Source organism: Danio rerio, chromosome 22 (genome assembly GCF_049306965.1).
Source record: "Danio rerio strain Tuebingen ecotype United States chromosome 22, GRCz12tu, whole genome shotgun sequence".
Lineage (NCBI taxonomy): Eukaryota > Metazoa > Chordata > Actinopteri > Cypriniformes > Danionidae > Danio > Danio rerio.
In genome coordinates, this window is record NC_133197.1 from 26,083,089 (window position 1) to 26,106,869 (window position 23,781).

At 35.5% G+C, this 23,781-nt stretch overlaps 2 protein-coding genes and 2 long non-coding RNA genes across 6 annotated transcripts; 3 read left to right on the forward strand and 1 right to left on the reverse strand.

Annotated features, from left to right (window-relative positions):
* Nucleotides 1–989: 989 nt before the first annotated feature.
* Nucleotides 990–2,966, reverse strand: LOC141380279 (uncharacterized). Its single transcript, XR_012398039.1, has 4 exons — nt 2,838–2,966; nt 2,098–2,155; nt 1,918–1,982; nt 990–1,803 (listed from the first exon to the last, which is right to left on the reverse strand). It is a non-coding gene; the product is annotated as an uncharacterized lncRNA (long non-coding RNA).
* A 371-nt stretch (nt 2,967–3,337) lies between these two features.
* Nucleotides 3,338–4,034, forward strand: LOC101884035 (uncharacterized). 2 transcript variants are annotated; one of them, XR_012398040.1, is made up of 3 exons: nt 3,338–3,378; nt 3,696–3,811; nt 3,924–4,034. It is a non-coding gene; the product is annotated as an uncharacterized lncRNA (long non-coding RNA). The 2 variants fall into 2 exon arrangements; XR_012398041.1 differs by having other exon boundaries at nt 3,712–3,811.
* A 2,919-nt stretch (nt 4,035–6,953) lies between these two features.
* On the forward strand, nt 6,954–8,201 carry si:ch211-226h8.14. Of its 2 annotated transcripts, NM_001102392.3 has the most exon segments (7): nt 6,954–7,005; nt 7,174–7,218; nt 7,249–7,356; nt 7,478–7,525; nt 7,648–7,780; nt 7,927–8,030; nt 8,110–8,201. In NM_001102392.3, coding segments are annotated over 7 exon segments (480 nt in total). In that variant the 5' UTR covers nt 6,954–6,977; the 3' UTR covers nt 8,124–8,201.
* A 12,293-nt stretch (nt 8,202–20,494) lies between these two features.
* On the forward strand, nt 20,495–21,682 carry si:dkey-240e12.6. The gene is given in 6 exon segments (NM_001089375.2): nt 20,495–20,605; nt 20,763–20,852; nt 20,989–21,036; nt 21,157–21,292; nt 21,419–21,522; nt 21,604–21,682. Coding segments are annotated over 6 exon segments (420 nt in total). The 5' UTR covers nt 20,495–20,577; the 3' UTR covers nt 21,618–21,682.
* The last annotated feature ends 2,099 nt before the right edge of the window (nt 21,683–23,781 follow it).

Sequence of the window (23,781 nt, forward strand, 5' to 3'; positions counted from 1 at the left end):
TCGATGGCGTAACTGTAGCTGTATCCTATTTAGGCTACACAAAACAGAAACATGATTAAAATAAATAAAACCATGATTTCAGAGTATTTGTACAAGTCGGGATTCGAACCTAAAACATCATGCTAAGCATAGAATCATATAGCAAACCCACAGTACTCTAAGCCATATGAGACAGAGGTAGTTTGGAGACCTTGGCAGTCAAATTAGGATTCGCCAGGTCTCGAAACGTTTCTAAGCTGATCGATGCTTTGAATCGCTTTAGTCACGTGACTAGGTGTTTCGAAACACTTTAGTCACGTGACTTTGGTGCTTCGGATCATGCTTCGGTGCAGTGTTTCGAAACACTTGCGCTTCGGGATCTCGACACTGTGTCGAAACATCAGTTTCACGTCAGCCATCCCTACAGGCACCCTTTATTCCAAAAATCTTAGACAAACAAAAACGGTGTGAGGGAGTGTTATAATCTTTTAAACACGCAAAATTAAACACTTATTAAGCAAAGTTCGGTGATTAAGAGCATTTATTGTGTACATTACGAGTCGTCTGAATTAAATTGCCCCATGAAGTCAATTAAAAAGTCAGTCATGAAATGAGACTTCTGCAGTTTTAGCTTTTAAATCATGTTTGTTTCTGATTTCATAACAAGAGACTTTTAGAAACAAACAAGCACCAAGTTAATTCTGTTTTTAGAGAATCAATTGAAGTTAATTTCTGTTTTTTATATTATAAATAAACTTTACTACACTCAAAAAAATGATATGTTGGCGTTAATTAACTTTTTTTTGTCCACTGGTTCCACGTAACCGAGTTAAGTTACCTTTAAGAAAGAATATTAATTTTAGTGAACTTAAGTTAGTTACATAAAGGTAATGTAATGTTGTTTAGTTCAATCAATGTAACATTTATAATTTAGCTTTAATCAATGTAGTTATTTAAGTTCAATTATTGTAAAATTGATATTGTTATGCTTAACCAAATAAAAAAAACAGTTTCCGTTTCATTGAGTTTATTCAATAGCATTTTTACAGTTTTACACATTTTCCAGCAATAAAACGATTATCAAAATCCAAATATTGTCTTTATCTGTATCTTCACTTATTACAATAAGTTAAAATATTAATACTATTAAAATAATAGTAATACAACTATGAAATAAATTGAAAACAATATACAATTTTAAAAATATGCTTACAAAAACATCATAAAATACACTTTTCAAAATAATACTTTTCATATATTACAAAAAACATTCAAAAATAATATTCTGCCTTCAAATGATTTATCAAAAATATACTTAGAAAAATTAAGTCTTCTTTTGTAAACTATACTGTACCTTCTTTACACTGAAAAAGCAGATAACACTTCAGTTGTTCAAAGAAAGATTAACATTTTAAAGCAAAGTAACACGATCAGCACTACACCATAAATTAGACCAACCATCACAGAACATGCAATAGCTACACACATTCATCTATCTGACACTTGCACCATTTATGCACATTTGCACCAGACACTTTCTTACAACCACTCCCTATATCTATAAAACAAAACATTGTGCATGAAGTCTGCTTCACACAGGTGTGTGGGCTTGACAAACCACATGTAGAAGCATTCTTAATTCTTAATTTTTTTTTGTATAATTAGCACATCTTGGGTGTATTGCCTCTTCCTGTTGATTTGCTGAATGTGTCCTCAATTGTAAGTCACTTTAGACAAAAGGGTAACATTTAGCAAATGTTAACTACTGTAGATTCATAAGGTGGTGTTGCACATCAAGGTTTGCGCTTCATCATGCCCAGCATCCTAAAAAAGTCAGGTAAAAAAATAAAACATTTACCAACAGATCAAAGGTGAAAGGAGGAATTGGTTTAAGAGAAAAATACAAAATGTTTAAAAAAATAAAATAAAATAGCTTACCATGTACTCCCTCACTTAGGGGCTTTGAGGATGCATTCACACCTTTTTTTTCCACTGGTGATGTTCTAAATGACATGAAATGACAATTAGTAATTTACTAAGTAATTAGTAGTTAAAATTACTAGTAATTTTTACTGTACATCATTTTAATGTGTGTTTAGGCATCTAAAGGCATATTACCTGGATGATCCACAGTCTCCTCAGCCAGATATGGGACTTTAGAGGTTAAGCTGTAAACCTGTGAGGGAGAAAATAGATGTGAGTGAGCAAAGATTTAAAATAATAAAATATAATAATATAAATAGCAAACTACTAAACTTAAAAGTTTAAATGTGTTAGATGACCAAACAAATAAGCTTACATTAAATATGTCATCATGCTAGATGTCATCCTATTTAAGTGTCACATATGCTTTTTTGCTGATTTTTTTTTTTTTTTAAGTTAACAGGCTTGAATAATACAATTAGATAATAAATAACAATGTGCCAACACCACATTTTAATAAATTTTATGTAAGTTATCAAAACTGGCATTCAAACTCGACAAACTGCTTGACACTCATTTAAAATAAAGACCATCAAATCAAATAAAAAATCAAATCACTTTTATTGTCACATTATCAGCAGCACATGTGCTATGATGAGTGAAAAGCTTAGACTATTCTAACATGACTATTCCTTACTACCAACGTTTGCAACTTTATTTTAGGGGAGTTCATATATACCAAGTATAAAATTTAACTGGAATGCAAAAGAAACTATACATTTATCTGTCTATAATGTGGAAAAGACACAGGGAACATGGCAATTTTATAGCAATACTATACACAAACACAACATAGTATTACAAGAGAGTACATTTATGATTCAAATGTTGTCACAGCCAGTATAAATACATAAAAAGTAAAAAAAAAATCTCACCTGTGTGTCCACATTGGGGAAAGCTTTGTGCACGTTCTCAATTTGTACTGTAATCTTCATCTTTTGATTCCTAAAATATGGCGCCGAGCTGAGAGTGATCGTTGTGGTTTGAATCTTCTTACTTCCTGTGTTGTTTTGAAATTGCGCATGTGCAGATATTACTCCACCTATTGACCAAAATGCAGTACTGCAGAAGCAACACAACTCCCTTTCATTCATGTTAATTAAGCGAGCTGTTTAAATGTGAAAACTTACTTTTTCTAATTTTTTCCAACACAACATATTTATTTTTAATACACAAACATAAGCGAATTGTTTAATTTAAACATAGTTACATTCTTTGGACCAACTAAAGCCATAATTCATTTTTTTGAGTGTATGTTATGGAAAATGTTTTTTGACTTTTCACAGTAAAATCTAGTATAAAGTAAGCTGATAGTAGTTTTATTAGTATTATTATAATGTTTCTCTAATATTTGTAACGTATTGTTTTTCTCCACAGATATTTGAGTGTGTCCATGTAAAATGAGCAGTCTAGCAGGTATGAGTTGCCTAAACACTTTAGACTAATACATTTACACTATGACCACATTTGCTGGTTTCCCTGTCCAAATGCAGATTGCCCATGTGCATTCACAAGCTGGATGAAGCGTTCGAGTCACATCAAGCACACAGAATGAATATTAAACAATATATATGCATTATCCATATAACTGCGGTTGACGTAAAGAAACATTGAATATAACACATTGATGCTAAAATACTTAAAATAAGTGAATAAATAATTTAATTTAAATGTGTAAATAAGTAATCTGCTTTAAGCTGTAAACCTGTGGCTAATTATTTTTATGTTAATAGGTGTTTTTTCTTCTAGTTTTAATATGTAACCATCAAGTGTGATTGTGTCCTGAACACCTACCTCATTTGAAGAGTGTGTGCATCTACCTCAATGAAGACTTGTAAAAGAATATGTGGTAAGTGTGTCAACCCATCTTCCTTTTATAAACGTATTTGTAAAACTCACAGGACTGTTACAGGACAGAGTTTAGAACACATCTCAGTACTTTTTTTCCCATTTTTCTCCAGGACTGAAAGTGCAGTGGCTGAATCTCAAAATGCACACACAGCAGTGGAGATCTTTATCGTTTGGGCGGAGGATGCTGGTCCTGGGGACAGACCTACAGATGTTGGTGTAGAAGTTCTGCAGAACCTGCTGAATGTCACATATGGATTGGATGGACTTTTAGGTTCATGTACAGTTAAAGGGGTTTTTTAACCAGAAACGAAAACGGTTAATTACTCATGCTGTACCAAACATTGATTTGTCTTCAAAGTACAAATTATGGTACTTCAGGTGAAATCTGAGAGCTCTCTCATTCTCTATAGACAGCAATGGTCCCAACTTGTTTAAAGTCCAGAGAAATGTCTAAAACATCCTCAAAACAGACCACATGCTTCAAGTGTGATTGTGACCTGAAGACCTGACTCATTTGAAGAGTGTGTGCATCTACCTCAATGAAGACTTGTAAAAGAATATGTGGTAAGTGTGTCAACCCATCTTCCTTTTTTAAAAGTATTTGTAAAACTCAGGACTGTTACAGGACTGAGTTTAGAACAAATCTCAGTACTTTTTCTTTCCTTTTTCTCCTGGACTGAAAGTGCAGTGGCTGAATCTCAAAATGCACACACAGCAGTGGAGATCTTTATCGTTTGGGCGGAGGATGCTGGTCCTGGGGACAGACCTACAGATGTTGGTGTAGAAGTTCTGCAGAGTGTCACATATGGATTGGATGGACTTTTTGGGTTCATGTACACTTAAAGGGTTTTTTTTTTAACCAGAAATGAAAACGTTTAATTATTCATGCTGTACCAAACATTGATTTGTCTTCAAAGTACAAATTAAGGTACTTCAGGTGAAATCTGAGAGCTCTCTCATTCTCTATAGACAGCAATGGTCCCAACTTGTTTAAAGTCCAGAGAAATGTCTAAAACATCCTCAAAACAGACCACATGCTTTCAGTTGTTCAATCAGAATATTTTTAAGCTACAATAATAATTCTGAGCATATAAAGCAAAAATAACAGCCTTTGAGTTTCTTCTGTTGAACACAAGATATTTTGAAGAAAGCTGAATACCTGTAACCATTTACTTTCATAGTATTTATTTACATGTTTTCAGCTTTCTTCAAAATATTTTATGTGTTTAACAGGAAAAAAATCTTAGTTTTTATCTTATTTGTTTTGTCATAACTTTGACATTTATATATAAATATATATATATATTTTTTATTTTGTATTGGTTAATGTTGCTTTTATTAATAAAAGCTTTGTTAAATTAGTTTGAATAGATTGTATTTTTAAGAACCTTTTAATTAAAAATGTTGATATGTATATGTGTATTTTTGTTGTTTATTAAATGTATAAACAGTCATTCATTAGCTGAAATTTTGATGACTTGTTTTTGCTAGCGCTGTACTTAGACGTCTATTAGATTTTCTCTGACAGCCCAAATTTAGCCGTGATTTAGCCTAGACCAAAATTCACTGCTTATTAGACGTATATATGTAGCCGTCTATTAGCCGTCTAAATCATGTCTAGTCTAAACTTGGGCTATGCTTAGACGTCTATTAGATTTTCACTGACAGCCCAAATTTAGCCGTGATTTAGCCTAGACGTCTAGGCTATGTTTAGACGTCTTTTAGACCAAAAAATTCTTGCTGGACTGGAGCTGAATTTCCCCTCTGGTTCTCTTGACCACAGAAATATCCTCTTGTTATGTCTGACCTTTGTTTTCTTGTTGCCCAAGTTATTAGAGATTTTGTTCTCAATTATTCACATCTATATGTATGATGCAGTTAGAGATGTTATGTCAGACTATAAGTGTTGTTGATTTGATATTATAAACAGATATAAATTCATTCATTTATTTATTTTCTTGTCGGCTTAGTCCCGTTATTAATCCGGGGTAGTCACAGCGGAATGAACCGCAAGTTTTTAAGCAGCGGATGCCCTTCCAGCCACAACCCATCTCTGGGAAACATCCACACACTCAGACACTACGGACAATTTAGCCTACCCAATTCACCTGTACTGCATGTCTTTGGACTGTGGGGGAAACCGGAGCACCCGGAGGAAACCCACACGAAGGCAGGGAGAACATGCAAACTCCACACAGAAACGCCAACTGAGCCGAGGTTCGAACCAGCGACCTTCTTGCTGTGAGGCGACAGCACTACCTACTGCGCCACTGCCTCGCCACAGATATTCACAATATCATATATCAATATCTTTCTGCCCTCTGCTGTTCCTGACTGTTTAACGCCATATTGTGACTCAATAATAGCATACTACATTATTTATTCATTCATTAATTTTCTTTTCAGCTTAGTCCTTTTATGAATCCTGGGTCGCCACAGCGGAATGGACTGTCAACTTATCTAGCACATGTTTTACACAACGTTATGTTATGTCAGACTATAAGTGTTGTTGATTTGATATTATAAACAGATATAAATTCATTCATTTATTTATTTTCTTGTCGGCTTAGTCCCTTTATTAATCCGGGGTAGTCACAGCGGAATGAACCGCAAGTTTTTAAGCAGCGGATGCCCTTCCAGCTGCAACCCATCTCTGGGAAACATCTATACACACTCAAACACTACAGACAGTTTGGCCTACCCAATTCACCTTTACTGTACCGCATGTCTTTGGGTGAAACTGGAGCACCCGGAGGAAACCCACGCGAACGCAGTGAAAACATGCATACTCCACACAGAAACGCCAACTGACCCAGCTGAGGCTCGAACCAGCGACCTTCTTGCTTTAAGGTGACAGCTATTGCCTCTTACATATATAAATAAACATAGTATAAATAAAATTATTATTATTATTAAACACACACACAGGCATGTACACAAGTTGCCTAAATTTGCACGTTGTAGAGATGAGGCCTATGTGTTTCTCACAACTGTTTAAATTAAAAAAAAAAACCTGTATCCGCTGGTCACTCCTCCTCCTGTTGTCCTCTGTGGGACAGCAGACCGGTGTTGCGCACAGGTGTCGCTCATTACCACTCACACCAGCGGCCTATAAATTTGAATCAGTAAATACGACATGCACAGTGGAAGACAACAGCAGAATCATGTTCTCGCTCAGCTTATTGTTCACCTGTGAGTTTCTTTTTGGGTTTGACAAGCAGATGTGCAGTGAATTTAGTTTTTGGCAACACTATTGTGTTGGGATCAGTTTCCCTGTGGTTCAAGTTGTGTTCATTATAATGCTAATGTGTTAAGCAGTAAACGGGTGTCTTAATCAGTTCTTTTGTGTTTGTTTTTCAGTCATTTTACTGAACTCAAACCTGCTGATATCAGTGAGTGGTGGACATGATGGTCACGGACATGGTCATGGTGGACATGATGGTCACGGACATGGTCATGGTGGACATGATGGTCACGGACATGGTCACGGTGGACATGATCATGGTCACGGTCATGACTATGACTACTGTAGGAGGTCCTCTGGTAAGAGTTTGTTGTTCTAAGAAACCTAAACTTCAATTTTCATGAACAGAGTAATGCTTGACATTTTGTTTTAATTTCTTTGCTCCATTTATGCTCTAATGTGAAACCCTTTATTTCTCAGAAACTGTAACTGCATGTGAGGGCTCTATCCTGCGTCTGTCCTGTCCTGGTAAGATGAAGTCGCAATCCATTAAATTCGTATCTTGCTTTTTTTTTTTTTTTTTTTTTTTTTTTTTTTTTTTTTTTTTTTTTTCAGAATTTTACATGGTCTCTCCCCACCCCCCATGTTAGGTTCTAAGATAAGGATCCTTGCTGCAAACTATGGCCGTACAGATAGAAAAACCTGCATTAAGAATCGTCCACCACATCAAATAAGAAAAACCAACTGCCGTTCATCCAGCTCTCTGTCCATAGTGTCATCATGGTATGGATTTAACAGACCTTTGTTTGTGTTGTGCATTAACTGATATCTGGTTGCTAATGGGTCAGTTTGAGAATATTGTAGCTACAGCTGGAATTAATCGAGTCCTGTTCTTATTCAAATGGTTTTCATGAATTGTCATTGTGTAGGTGTGATGGACGTCAGAGCTGCAATGTACCAGCCACCAACAGTGTATTCTCTGATCCCTGTTATGGCACATACAAGTACCTGAGAGTCATATACTGCTGCTCACGTAAGTTATTATACTAGGCAATGAAGCTGCATTACTAGTGTTTTGCTTGCCTCAAGCTTTGGGTTAATTTCTCTTGCAGGTCGTAGGAGCTGATTTTTGTCTTTCTCTGCCAGCGTCTCCCCTACACTGACTTTACCTTTTTAATAAATGCTTAATGCAAATACATTGTCTTTATTTATTTATTTTTTTCCCCCTTTCCCCACCCCCATTTGCCCATAAAATTAAATAACAGGATTTTGTTTAGGGTAGGAAAATGGATAAATGACTTTTGGAATTCATTATCCGTATGTTGGTGGTTTTGAAACCAGTTTTTTTTTCCTCAGGCCAACCAAATCTGAGCTCCTGACGTTGCCTTAAAAAAAATTAGTCCTGTAGTCCTCAGGCATATTATTATAATTATTATATAATTTTTTTTTTTTTTTTTTTTTTTTTTTCACCGGCCACTGTGGCTAGTTCCCCCCCCTCCCCCCCCCCAATGTAACTAGCCACTCTTATTTCACTAGCCACAATTTTTTGTTGTTGGGGAAAAATGGTTTGTATGCATAAATTTGACGTTAATATGCTAAAATTACTTGATTTAAGTTGTGTATTATGTCCACATGCGTCCTCATTAATTTCACTTTTTTTTTTTGTGTGCCGAGTGAGTTTGCTCAAAGAGGCTGAGTAAAGGGGTCATGGTTTTATAGTGTTATATTGCAATTAATTTTTACTACTTACCAAATGTTTGGTGTTGTATGTTTCTATGTACCAAATGTATCTTTATAACCACACAAAATAATTTCTTAGCTACAAATTTTTAATGTGTCAAAACAAGCAAAGTATAGCTGTAAACTCTTTATTGAACAAAACATTACTTGAAGGAAAAGCAATTGACTTTTAAAAATAACTATAGTCATGTTTTAAAAAATATGCACAGTAATTTGTCCTGGCTAAAGCCATCTCAGATTATTAAAGCTCCCCTTAAAGCAATGTTGTAAAAATTATGATAAATAAACCATTTTAACAAAAAAAGCAAATAATACTGTAAGCAAATGAAAGCAGGTGAAACATACTGTGTGTATACCCAGCAAGCATTTTTTGGTCTAAAGGACATCTATTAGACGTCTAGGCTAAGTTTGGGTTGTCAGTGAAAATCTAATAGACGTCTAAGCATAGCCCAAGTTTAGACTAAACATGATTTAGACGGCTACATGTATACGTCTAATAGCTGGTAAAAATTTGGTCTAGGCAAAATCACGGCTAAATTTGGGCTGTCAGTGAAAATCTAATAGATGTCTAACCGTAGTCCAAGTTTAGTCTAGACGCGATTTAGACACCTTTTCAACGGCTATATGCATATGTCTAATAGCTGGTGAATTTTGGTCTAGGCTAAATAATGGTTAAATTTGGGCTGTAAGTGAAAATCTAATAGACGTCTAAGTACAGCCCAAGCATAAACAGGTCATAATTTCAGCTAATGGACTGTTTATACATTTAATAAACAACAAAAATACACATACATATCAACATTTTAATTAACAGGTTCTCAAAAATACAATCCATTCAAACTAATTTAACAAAGCTTTTATTAATAAAAGCAACATTAACCAATACTATATATATATATATATATATATATATATATATATATATATATATATATATATATATATATATATATATATATATATATATATATATATATATATATATATACATATATATATATACACACACACAAATAACTGTCAAAGTTATGACAAAACAAATAAGATAAAAACTAAGATTTTTTTCCTGTTAAACACAGAAGTATTTTGAAGAAAGCTGAAAACATGTAAATAAATACTATGAAAGTAAATGGTTACAGGTATTCAGCTTTCTACAAAATAACTTGTTTAACAGAAGAAACTCAAAGGCTGTTATTTTTGCTTTATATGCTCAGAATTATTATTGTAGCTTAAAAATATTCTGATTGAACAACTGAAAGCATGTGGTCTGTTTTGAGGATGTTTTAGACATTTCTCTGGACTTTAAACAAGTTGGGACCATTGCTGTCTATAGAGAATGAGAGAGCTCTCAGATTTCACCTGAAGTACCTTAATTTGTACTTTGAAGACAAATCAATGTTTGGTACAGCATGAATAATTAAACGTTTTCATTTCTGGTTAAAAAAAAAACCCTTTAAGTGTACATGAACCCAAAAAGTCCATCCAATCCATATGTGACACTCTGCAGAACTTCTACACCAGCATTTGTAGGGCTGTCCCCAGGACCAGCATCCTCAGCCCAAACAATAAAGATCTCCACTGCTGTGTGTGCATTTTGAGATTCAGCCACTGCACTTTCAGTCCAGGAGAAAAAAAGGAAAAAAAAAAATAAATACTGAGATGTGTTCTAAACTCAATCCTGTATTACTGCATTCACACCAGACGCGGCACGCGCATCAAGAGCAAGTGATTTACATGTTAAGTCAATGCAAACACGCGAATAGACATCCTGCGGCGCGATACGCGAATGGCGCGGTGCGAATAGTGCGATACGTGCAAGGCGTATTGAGCGTTTCGAGCGAATCTCTTGAATTCGAAAATCTGAACTTCAGCGGACATTTGCGTCGCGTTAACCAATCAGAAGCTTGCTCTTGTGTGGGCGTGATTGTGACGTAGAACCTGTTTTTGGTGTTCCGAGGGAAATCCTCCAGCCTACACGACAATAGTTCATCAAACTGGGCTTCCCAGCAAGCATTTTTTGGTCTAAAAGACGTCTAAACATAGCCTAGACGTCTAGGCTAAATCATGGCTAAATTTGGGCTGTCAGTGAAAATCTAATAGACGTCTAACCATAGCCCAAGTTTAGACTAGACGTGATTTAGACGGTTAATAGACTGCTACACATTTACGTCTAATAGCCGGTGAATTTTGGTCTAGGCTAAATAATGTTTAAATTTGGGCTGTCACTGAAAATCTAATAGACGTCTAACCATAGGCCAAGCATAAACAAGTTATTGTAATTCCAGCTAATGAATGACTGTTTATACATTTAATAAACAACAAAAATACACATATACATATCAACATTTTTAAATAACAGGTTCTGAAAAATACAATCCATTCAAACTAATTTAACAAAGCTTTTATTAATAAAAGCAACATTAACCAATACAAAATAAAAAAAATAAAAAAATATATATATATCCCCAGGACCAGCATCCTCAGGCCAAACAATAAAGATCTCCACTGCTGTGTGTGCATTTTGAGATTCAGCCACTGCACTTTCAGTCCTGGAGAAAAAGGGAAAAAAAAGTACTGAGATGTGTTCTAAACTCTGTCCTGTAACAGTCCTGTGAGTTTTACAAATACGTTTATAAAAGGAAGATGGGTTGACACACTTACCACATATTCTTTTACAAGTCTTCATTGAGGTAGATGCACACACTCTTCAAATGAGGTAGGTGTTCATGACACAATCACACTTGATGGTTACATATTAAAACTAGAAGAAAAAACACCTATTAACATAAAAATAATTAGCCACATGTTTACAGCTTAAAGCAGATTACTTATTTACACATTTAAATTAAATTATCTATTCACTTATTTTAACTATTTTAGCATCAATGTGTTATATTCAATGTTTCTTTATGTCAACCGCAGTTATATGGATAATGCATAAACATTGTTTAATATTTATTCTGTGTGCTTGATGTGACTCGAACGCTTCATCCAGCTTGTGAATGCAAATGGGCAATCTGCATTTGGACAGGGAAACCAGCAAATGTGGTCATAGTATAAATGTATAAGTGTTTAGGCAACTCATACCTGCTAGACTGCTCATTTTACATGGACACACTCAAATATCTGTGGAGAAAAACAATACGTTACAAATATTAGAGAAACATTATAATAATACTAATAACAACTACTATCAGCTTACTTTATACTAGATTTTACTGTGAAAAGTCAAAAACAGTTACTCATTTTACAAAAAAAAAAAAAATTTTTCCATAACATAGTAAAGATTATTTATAATATAAAAAACAGAAATTAACTTGAATTGATTTTCTAAAAACAGAATTAACTTGGTGCTTGTTTTTTTTAAAAGTTTCTTGTTATGAAATCAGAAACAAACATGATTTAAAAGCTGAAACTGCAGAAGTTTCATTTCATGACTGACTTTTTAATTGACTTCATGGGGCAATTTAATTCAGACGACTCGTAATGTACACAATAAATGCTCTTAATCACCAAACTTTGCTTAATAAGTGTTTAATTTTGCGTGTTTAAAAGATTATAACACTCCCTCACACTGTTTTTATGTTTGTCTAAGATTTTTGGAATAAAGGGTGCATGTGCATTAATATTAGCGTAATACTATATTAAACCTCGCACATATGATTAAAAACATTGCCAAATAACAGGATATTAAAGCAGATTACATTACCTTGTAGGCCACTTGAACTCGCAATCCAACTCTGCGCTACAAATTTCAAACCACAACAGCTTCTTGCTCTTGATTTGTTGGTCCGTTTCAACCGAGCCGACTAGACAATACCGCTATCTATCGAGTGGAAGATGGAACTGCATCGATTTTTTTCCTAACTGATTAGATCTGGCTTGTTTTGCAGTAAGATATTACAAATAAGATATGTTATACCATATACATTTTTATTAAAAATAAAAAGGCAGTGAATTAATTTTTATGTTCATTTTGCGAGGTGGGCAAAGCCCATCTAATTCAAAGTTAAATTATGGCTATAAATAGAACATGTCACGAAATTACACCTTAACACTTGTAGATGTAGTACTGATAATGCGTACGTGATGAACGCTCTGCACGACCAAATACTACAGTGAATCAGTTTAGGCTATCAGTGGACTATAAATAGCCAGCTGGATGACGAGCTAATTCAAGGCTACGCATAGACTATGAAAAAAACATATTTAAAAGCCCAAACACCTTGTAAATGCGATTGACTTTACTCACTTAAAGGAATATCATACATATCTCAAAGTATTTTGCCAAAAAAAGACAGGTAAGCAAATGTAAGTTATTTGGGGCTAGAGATGAGTTACACATAGCCGGACTAGATTGGGTCTATACTTCACCGAGAAACTGAAACTACGTTTATTACTTGCAGGAACCTCATAAACCTTATTGACTTTGCTTACATGATGGAGTATCATACATATCACAAGCTTTATTAGCAAAAAACAACATGCAACCAAATTTAAGGTTATTCGGGCTAAAATTGGGTTACACGTAGCCGGGCTAGATCTGGTCTATGCTTCATGTAGCCGGTGAAATGACGGCTATTGCTTGCTGGGTATTGTCGAACCCTGCTTTTAGAAAAACTACAATTTAAAACTTATTTTCAACCAGCGCTAGTGGCTAGTTAAAATCAGTTTTAGTTAGCCACCAAATTTGCTGCTATGCACCTGCTGAGCAAAAGATTTGCTAGCAGCACTTAGTTTGTACGATTGTTTCCAAGCTAGGCCTATATAATAATAGTAATAATTATAATTAGTGTTTTTTTATTGTTTTAGTTTATCTTTAATTTTGTAGTTGTTAGCAGGGCCAGAATAAGAGTACATTTGGAACACGCAAACATTTTCTCATACAAAACCTTCCTTTTGAGATTTTCATTGGATTAATGTCGAGTACACAGTAAAAAATATCTGTAAATTTACAGTTTTCCGTGTTTTGTGATTCAAGTTTTATTATTTATTTATATTTTCTGGGCTAGTGTTGTATATTATGCTGCAAAAACTTGTAATAAACTGTCAGTACATTTTCTGTTATTTTACAGATTCATTTATATATAGCCTATATTATTTATTAAACATTATTTCATGTCAACGGAGCAGACAGGTCTCATAATGCAATCTACTGTACAACCATAAAAAAACGGCAAACACAAAATACGGAAACTATAAACAGATATTTTCCAGTGTAGCCTTGCCAGGAAGTTATAAGTGTGCAATACACAGGCTTGGCCATATATTTGATGTAACATGGCCTTTTATATAAATGAACTCAATTTAATTCAGCTGGAATTCTTACCACAGATATGAGGAAGGCGGAAGCACCGCACTTCTTTTCCAAGCAGCAGCTGCAGGAGTGACGAGAATGATGCAAGTATCGGATCCAATAGCCAAAGAGAACGATGATCTTTAATATTTTCGTTTAAAATAATTGTTTAATATACATAATAAACAATTTATGTATTCGATTATTTCAACCACTTATCCTTCTACCAAATCTAATATTGGATTTTATTTTAAATGTATGACACGCACATATATTTAAAATAAAATCCAATATTAGATTTGGTAGAAGGATATGAGGTTCAAATAATAATAAATAATATTCAGTCTTTTTTTTTCTCCAAGCATCACTCTGCAGTCTTAATAAACTAGATAATTAAATAACATAAACTCAAAATAATCTGCCGTGTTAATTTATTTGACAAGTCACTTTGTATTGTAGGATAACATATTTCTAACATTCAAGTACATCAAGACACATTTTTACATCTGTAAACTTTAACAGATGCTGTGGAAGTCATTTTCTTGCCCTCCCATTAATTTAAAACAATGTTTTTAGAGTGATCTAAAGGTCAATACTATTAGCCTGCTTAAGAAATATTTACTGTGAATTTTAATTTTTTTTTTCATTGTCTACATAACAAACCAGTTATACAATAACTTGATTTCCAACTTTCATATAGTTAACCTAGTAAAGTCTAAAATTACATCTGAATCAAAGACTATAGAATAATTAAAAGGACTGTGTCTGTCTGCAAAATAGCTAAATATTGTACACTGACTGTCACCATGGGAAAGATTAAAAAGTAGTTATTAGAAATTGGTTAAATTATAATGTTTAACCCTCCTGTCGTATTCACATCTCGCCCCTTACTTTAGTGTTCCCGGTCAAAATTGATCAGTCTGTTTTAACTGCTCTTACATTAGCACAAAAAAACTAAAAACGTTTACCATCAAATTTGCATTCAAACTTCTTTAGCTGTGAACAATGTCTCAAAGTAGTGCTTAACTTGAATTCAGAGTTAGACATAAAATAACTGCAGCAAAAATACAAATAGGCGCTGAAAATGTATTACAAAATGAACAATAGATGACAGAAATCAAAATACTTTGTTTCATTAGCGATAGACAGCTCGCTAAAATAATTATCACAGGGTCTAACCAAAGAAATAGAAATTTTGACTCATCTGAATGATTTATCAACGAGCAAAGCACAACAAAACGCTATACTTTCCTGTATATTGAGTGCTCAAATTTTCATTCAGTCGTTCAATTGGATGGTTTTAGTGTACTAAAATAAGGACTGACAGTATAGGCGATGAGCATGGACACAGAACTAGCACTAGTTAAACTTTGGTCATTTTTGAGCAAGATGTTATTGGTCTAATCCAAAACAATAATTGACGCTAAGCTACGCTAAAAGTGCTCCTGCTACAGAGATGAATGAAGCTGAAAGAAAGAAGTTAGAGACTTAGTAATGTGTTCTCTCTAATGGATGAGTCTGCATGCCCATTCATTTCCTATGGTGGTCACTTTTAAGGTTGATTAAAACACTCAAAATTCAATGAAAGAGGTGATCATCACTTATATGTTCAAGTGCAGAGTGTGTAGAATATCATAAGGCCTTGAGGCAATCAGATGTAAAACACAATATTTAAGAGTGATTTTAAGCTGTAAATCGGTCAGATTTGACCCGAACACGACAGGAAGGTTAAAAACGTGTTGTAAATAAATCATGTGTTGAAGATTTATGCGTTAGGCCTATGTCACGTCTGAACACAAAAATGAATGAAGGCAAAACAAAACGAGTTGAATATGACTTTTACATGAGCATGACTGAAAACTACATTTGATCAATGCGCTTGATCTGTTTTCCGGGACTTGTCGACTGTTTGTAAATTCAAGACTGCATTTCCTAACGAAAAAAAACTATGTACACTCATCTTCTGATTAATAATACCTATGCAGAGCCGAGGACTTCCTATATTAAATTCTTTAAATCGCTATTGAAAACAAAAGTCTAATAATATGCACAATGACTTCATTAAAGATATTATTTATTCCATTTTATTACAAAATATTACAAAAATATTTTAAACTACATTACCCACAAGTCTTTGTCACTCTATAGATGGGAGATTATACCACAAATAAAAAATAAAAAATAAAAAAATCACACAAACATGCAAACACCAAAAATATATATTTTCTAACAGTTTTTACTGCAATATTTTATTACCATACATTTATATGTAAATGTTCACAAACAATGATAATTGAAGGAAATGTATATTTTGTATTATTATTATTATATTTATTTTGTGATATTTATTTATTAATACGGTGGCCAGGAAGTGCAAAACAACATTCCAAAGTTTGTAACACTTTTACAAAGCTCGAGACAAATTTACATTTTGAAAAACATTTTTACTTATCATCAGACACAATTACATAGGAAAAACAATTTTAAAAAGAACGAAACAAATTTACATTTTAGAAAACAAATTAACAAGACGCAAAACACTTTTACAAATCCCGAAACAAATTTACAATTACAGATCCCCTACGGAAAGGGAATGTACCACACCCCGGAAGCGACGTAGAATGTACCACACACCAGTAGTGACCCGGAATGTAACACACACACTGGAAAATATCAATAATATCCAGCTTGTGTGTGACTTTGTAGACAGGTTTCCACAAGTCTACAACTATAAAAATCATGGTTTGACTAACTGCTATAAAATAAATTTGAGCTATTCTGAGAAAATATCAGTGTGAGAGTGCATAAAAACATGTAAATGCAAGTACATGGAAACAATTAAAGCACGGCATATGTTGACTGTTAAAGATACCAAAACCATTCTCTACCTATACAATGGAGTAGCTCAGTTGGATAAGTCGGTTGATACTTGTGCAGAATCTTTTGACTTGGGTTCAAATCCCGTTGATGACATGTCAATTATAATTATTTCTTTAGATTATTTTTGGTTTATGCTGTTCTGCCACACACATATTAAATCAACAATGATACACTGACACCAAGTAATAAGAATCTTTATTTGGTATGGGCATGTTTTGTTGCTGTGAAAAAGTGACCAATCTGCAAACGTGGATAGTTTGCACATTTGAAAAGGGGCCAGAGTTAACATGGACACCAGTTAAACCAGAACACCGGCTTCCTTCAGTTTACCATGAAACTCCCTCGTTTCAGCAGGGTGTTTTCACACCTCTACTTTGGAAAAAGTCAGAAAAGTAGGCGTGTCCAGCTCTGTTTAGGGGGAGTGTCGGAGGAAGAAAAGTGGGATGGTGTGGGAGTGTCTATTTGGGCACGCGCGAGTTTCAGAGTCAAAATTCACACACACACACACACACACACACACACACACACACACACACACACACACACACACACACACACACACACACACACACACACACACACACACACAGTAGAAAGTGATGGTGTTTAACCTACATTCAGGGTATTCATTCATGCCCCTCGCGACAAACGAGATATTTGATTCAAGGAACTGCTCTAAGCGTGTATTTTTCATGCAATGTTTGATACCGCACGGCGAATGAGAGAAAGAAAAACCTCCGCATTTCCCAGAAACTTAGATGCACACGGCAGGTAGCGTCAGAAAGCCGCGTGTGTTATTCCGGTCACTAAATGCGGTAAAAACCCTACACGAGGTTAAAGTGTGGTTGTGGTGCTAACGTTAACGTGTTTACACTCGGTGCAATAGTTTGTTAGATACGAACAAACTGAATAAACAAAGAGCACTGGTCGCTCACTTACCAAATCTGTAGAGACAGGACAATCACCAGCAACTAGAGCCGCGTCTTTTTGAAGAGGAGACTAAAGCGAATCCAGATCTCAGCATTTGCAGATGAGAACAGCTCTCAGGTAAACAATGTTCCTCCTTAGACACGTAAGTTATTGTTGTCGAGCGTCGCGTACACTGTTAATCCACACGTGAGACTGAGCTCTAACAGAGAGAAAATGAAAACGAAACTTAACTGCAGCAAACTATAAAAGCAACACTTCACGCTTGTTTTGCCAACACAACGTGGCGTCTCTGTCCTGTAAACACTAATGAATATTTATGAAGTTGCACAATAGAGCGCGCTGATTGGTTTGAACCAAGCCTTACTCATGCATTGATGCATCACACTGTAAGACGTAATAAGACTCACTCTGGCACAGACACCCAGTCTGCACGTTGGAATACACGCTATTATGTCATGACCGTGACGCAGCTTCAAAAATTTGTTTCAAACCGGAAGCACGAATTTGCTTGAAATAACGCAAAAACAACCAATTTACACTTTTTAGTGAAATATTGGTGTCTTAATAGTGTTTTTAGCAGTGTGGGACACATATACGACTGTCAACAGCTCAAAAAATGTGTTTTGGTGTTTTGTGACCCTTTAAGAGTCCTCAAGCAGAGGTTTACACCGTGTAGACTTGACATCATGTTCATGATTACAGCGTACGAGTGGATCTCGTTAATATATTGAACACATAGATGCAGCATGTCTGGCGCAAGGTCTGGCGTTTCCGTCTGGTTCGCGTCCTTTATAAACTCTAAACACCGACCACACACAAAGTAAAACTTTGTTAAGCTGCTCATGTGTTTGCCACAAAACGGGCAAAACAACCCTCGACCGCAGTCCATGTTTGGTCACCATAAACTTTGTTTACGCCATGTACTCCACAGTGCGAATTTACCGCGCTCACTAGCAACAACAACTTTCCCCCGCGTCACTACCGGTGTGTGGTACATTCTACGTCACTTCCGGGGTGTGGTACATTCCCTTTCCGTAGGGAATCTGTAATTGTAAATTTGTTTCGGGATTTGTAAAAGTGTTTTGCGTCATGTTAATTTGTTGTCTAAAATGTAAATTTGTTTCGTCCTTGGTAAAATTGTTTTTCCTATGTAATTGTGTCTGATGATAGGTAAACATGTTTTACAAAATGTAAATTTGTCTCGAGCTTTGTTAAAGTGTTTCAAACTTTGTAATGTTGTTTTGCACTTCCCGGCCACCGTACATTATACATAGTATGTCAAGCTCAAGTAAAACTGCAGTGCAAAAAATCTTTTCAAATGATGCCCTTGGAAATGCCATTATAACAAACTTTCACAACAACAGCAACATTTTTTACAAAACACTGAGAACCAAAGTGTGCTTGGTGAGTCCAGGTGTTTATGTTGACTAGACTTTCATATTGCAAACCGGTTGGTAAGAGGAGACTTGGGTGTAAAGTGTCGGGAATTCTTGGAAGGCTCCCATGTGTTATCCCAGGTTTTAGTATCTTGTTACCTGCTTCTTCAACTGGGAGATGAGTTAGGGGAACTTCGTAAGGGAGGTCCTGTTTGTGGGTCTTTGGATCCATCTGTAAATAAAAACATTGATTCATTCTTCTAATGCTTAAGGGCATTTCTCTTATTTCAACCTGCATAGATGAAACTGGTGAGGTTCTAAATGATCCACTACATATTCTAAGGGCCTGCGCTTGTAATATATCTAATTTCTTGAGGTTTGATTCTGCTGCCGACATGTAAGCTATACACCCATAATCAAGGACAGATCTCATGAGGGCCCAGTATATATTTTGTAATGATGTCCTAATCGCTCCTCTCTCTTGCCCTGACAGGCAACGAAGTACATTAATAACCTTTTTACTTTTTTCTATAATTATATTCAGATGATCCTTCCATATCCGCTAGTCATCGAACCAAACCCCAAGAAACCTTACAGTTTTTACTTGTTCTAGTGGTTGCCCATATAGTTTTAAAGCCAGTGATATGGTTTTATGCCGTCTTGAGAAACAAATGACCTGAGTTTTTGCAACAGATAGTTTAATCCCCATTTATTTGCCCATTTTTCCACCTCAAATATTGCATTCTGTACTTTCTTTTGAACAAATGACACATTCCGGCCTTTAATCCAAAATGCCTCATCGTCTGCAAACAACGATTTTCCTACACTTTGTTCAACCTGAGAGAAAATGTCATTTATCGTTATATTGAACAGCAATGGGCTGCAAACACTACCTTGAGTAGTTCCATTCTCCACTGTGCATTCATGTGAAGATTCTTTTCCTACCCTAACTTGTATCTTTCTTCCAAATAAGAAATCCATGACTCAATTGTACGTTTTGCCAGTGACTCCTAAAGATTTTAATTTAAACAGCAATCCCTTCTTCCAAAGCCTATCGTACGCCTTTTCTATATCAAAAAAGATAGCTATTACAACTTCTTTATTAGTCTGTGCTTTCCTGATGTCTGACTCCAAACATAATACTGAGTCCATTGTATTTGCACACACAAACTCTAGTGTGACTGTAGCTTTAAACTTTTTTAAAAACCTGTATCCGCTGGTCACTCCTCCACCTGTTGTCCTCTGTGGGACTGCAGACCGGTGTGGTGCACAGGTGTCGCTCATTACCACTCACACCAGTGGCCTATAAGTATGTATCAGTAAAGACTGCATGCATAGTGGAAGACAACAGCAGAACCATGGGCTTTCTCAGTTTTTGTCTTACCTGTGAGTTTCTTGTTGGGTTTAACAAGCAGATGTGCAGTAAAATTGCTTTTGGCTGTGCTGTTGTATCATGGGTAGTTTTAGTATAACTTTTGTGCTGCTAATAATGTGATTAGCAGTGCTGGGTGTCTTGATCAGTTTTTCTTTGTTTGTTTTTCAGTGATTCTTCTGAACTCCAGCCTGCTGATCTCAGCAAATGGTGGTCACGGTCATGATCACGATGATTATGAGCACTGCCGGAGGTCTACTAGTAAGTGTTTCAGTATTTATCACTTTTTTTTTTTTTTTTTTTTTTTTCTCATTGAAAAATGTTTAAATCTTTGTTTATTTTGCTCCAGTTATAAGCCAGTATAATCTACCAGTTTAAGTGACTATTTATTTCTCAGACTCTGTAACTGCATGTGAGGGCTCTGTTCTGCGTCTGTCCTGTCCTGGTAAGATAAAGTGTCAAAATCCATGAAATCAGTGTCTGTAAAATATATGGATTTTAAGGTTTGTGAGTGGGTTTATTTTTTATTTTTTTTTAATTTTCTCTCTCTGTCACCTCCGTGTAGGACATACTAAGATCAAGATCCTTGCTGCAAACTATGGACGTACAGATAAAAAAACCTGCAATATAAATCTTTCACCTCGTCAAGTCCGAAACACCAACTGCCGTTCATCAAACTCTCTGCCCCGTGTGTCAGCAAGGTATATATTTAACAGTTATTTGTGACGTGCATTAACTAAGATCTGGTTGCTAATGAGTCAGTTTGAGGATGATTTGGCTACAGCTAGAATGAACAACTCCGGTCGTGCTTGTTTACACTTCTGTAGGTGTGACGGACGTGAGAGCTGCTATGTACCTGCCACCAATGGTGTATTCTCTGATCCGTGTCCTCGCACATACAAGTACTTGACCGTCAAATACTGCTGCAGGCGTAAGTTGTTAAACTGGGCTAAAATGCATAACTGGTGTTTTGCTTGACCTCGTTTAAGCTTTGGTCTAATTTCTCTTGCAGGTCGTTGGAGCTGATCTTGTGGATTTGGGCTGATTTCTGTCTCAGCATTTACGTGTAATAAATGCTTAAATGGAAATTGTGTGTGGGATTTTATTTATTTTAATCTTTTACTAATTTATTTCAATAAGGTAAATGTTTGTGGTGAAATGTCACCAGACTGGTTCAAGCCGACAAAGGCAACAGTAGCTTTAGTCTTTAATTTAAACTCTTGTCAAGCACTGAAAGATGAGCTGCCTGCAACTGAGTCTGTTCTGTCTCCTAAAGTTTACATGTTAAGGTCAACAGAATATTGGTCTGAGTAATGATTAACGAAGTTCTCATACCAAGAACCAAAGTAAATAAATATATATAATATATATATATATATATATATATTTTTTTTTTTAATTTAAAATAAAAAATCCAGACCAAAGCTGTACTATATGTGTGGAAACCGTTCTGTGATCTATCAATTGTACTGTAACTTTATGAAATGCGCTTTTTTTTTTTTTTTTTTTTTTTTTAAAAGCTACTGTCATTTGACAAACTATTTCCTGATTTTTTTTTTTTTTTTTTTTTTTTTTTGCATGCTGTACAGCTTTAGTCCAGGCATTTGTTCATTTGTTTGGAGCCATGACATTTGGATTTGTTATTTACATATTTATAAAATATTCCCATTTGTTTCTGTCTCTTTATTTACAAAAGGTAGACATTATTTACAACAAAATTTGCTCTAATATTATATCTAGATTTATCTAGTTCCTTTAAGTATCAACTTCTAACTTTAGCCTGCCAACATCACTACCTTCCAAGGCTATTGACTTCTTTCACCTATCACTGCTTTGCGCTCTGCAAAAGTTATTGTTTCACTCTTTATACTGCACTCAATAGAGCTAGTGATGTCACTAGCCGCATTTCCACTATCGAGCCAGGGCTTTAATGGGGCTGGGCCAATAGCCTGGGAGCAGAGGTGGGTAGAGTATCCAAATTCTGTACTCAAGTAAGAGTATAAGTAATTGCCGAAAATTTTACTCAAGTAAAAGTAACAATCTTAAAATTTACTCGAGTAAGAGTAAAAAAAAAAGTACATTATGAAAAAATTACTCAAGTAATTAGATACTTAGTTACTTTTAATTATTTATATATATTCGGGGTGACGTGGTGGTGTAGTAGATAGCACTGTCGCCTCACAGCAAGAAGGTCGCTGGTTCGGGCCTCGACTGGGTCAGTTGGTGTGTCTGTGTGGAGTTGCATGTTCTCCCTGCGTTTGCGTGGGTTTCCTTCAGGTGCTCTGGTTTCCCCCACAGGCCAAAGACATGCGGTACAGGTGAATTGGGTAGGCCAAATTGTCCGTAGTGTGTGTGAGTGAGTTTGTGTGGATGTTTGTGGATGTAAGCCGAAAAGAAAATGAATAAATAAATATATATATATATATATATATATATATATATATATATATATATATATATACATAGTTTGTCAAAATTTATTAATGGTACTAATATTAATATAATACCAAAACTTAAAGAGAAAACAAAGGCTAAAGTGGAGAAAGAGATGAGTATTGCTGAATCCATTGCAATCACAACAGATGGATCAACGTCTCGTGCCACAGACAGCTATGTGACCATAACCGCACACTATATTACGGGCAATTGGCAAATAGCAAACCACGTCCTCCAAACACGCCCGGTGTATGAGAGCCATACAAGCGACCATTTATCGGGAATACTTGAAGAGGCTGTGAGAGATTGGAAGATCAGCAGATCAAACGTCCCCGTTCCCGTGACAACAGACAATGCCAGAAACATTGCCAATGCTGTCGAATCGGCCGGATTTTCACCGCATATACGCTGCTTTGCACACACTGTTAATCTGGCTGCGCAGAGAGGGATGGGCGTTCACCAGATTTCCCGACTCCTCGGCAGAGTGAGGAAAGTTGTCACGTTTTTTCACCGCAGCACAACAGCTGCAGCTGTGTTAAAGGAGAAACAGGTGATGCTACAGCTGCCCTTACACAAGCTGGTCCAGGATGTGGCTACTAGGTGGAACTCTAGCCACGACATGCTCGAGCGCTACCTTGAGCAGCAGGCTGCTGTTTTCTCTGCATTAACAGACAAGAGTGTCAAGAAGAACATTAAAGACATCGTCACTCTGTCTGATGATGATGTTAAACTAGCTGAGGACGTGGTCCAGGTT

Bases quoted from the DNA above. Each gene is read 5' to 3' on its own strand.
- si:ch211-226h8.14 (XM_073936741.1), top strand. From the start codon at position 6,978: ATGTTCTCGCTCAGCTTATTGTTCACCT. The intron at 7,357-7,477 runs GTAAGAGTTTGT...TTTATTTCTCAG, and splicing joins CTACTGTAGGAGGTCCTCTG to AAACTGTAACTGCATGTGAG. The intron at 7,526-7,647 runs GTAAGATGAAGT...CCCCCATGTTAG, and splicing joins CCTGCGTCTGTCCTGTCCTG to GTTCTAAGATAAGGATCCTT.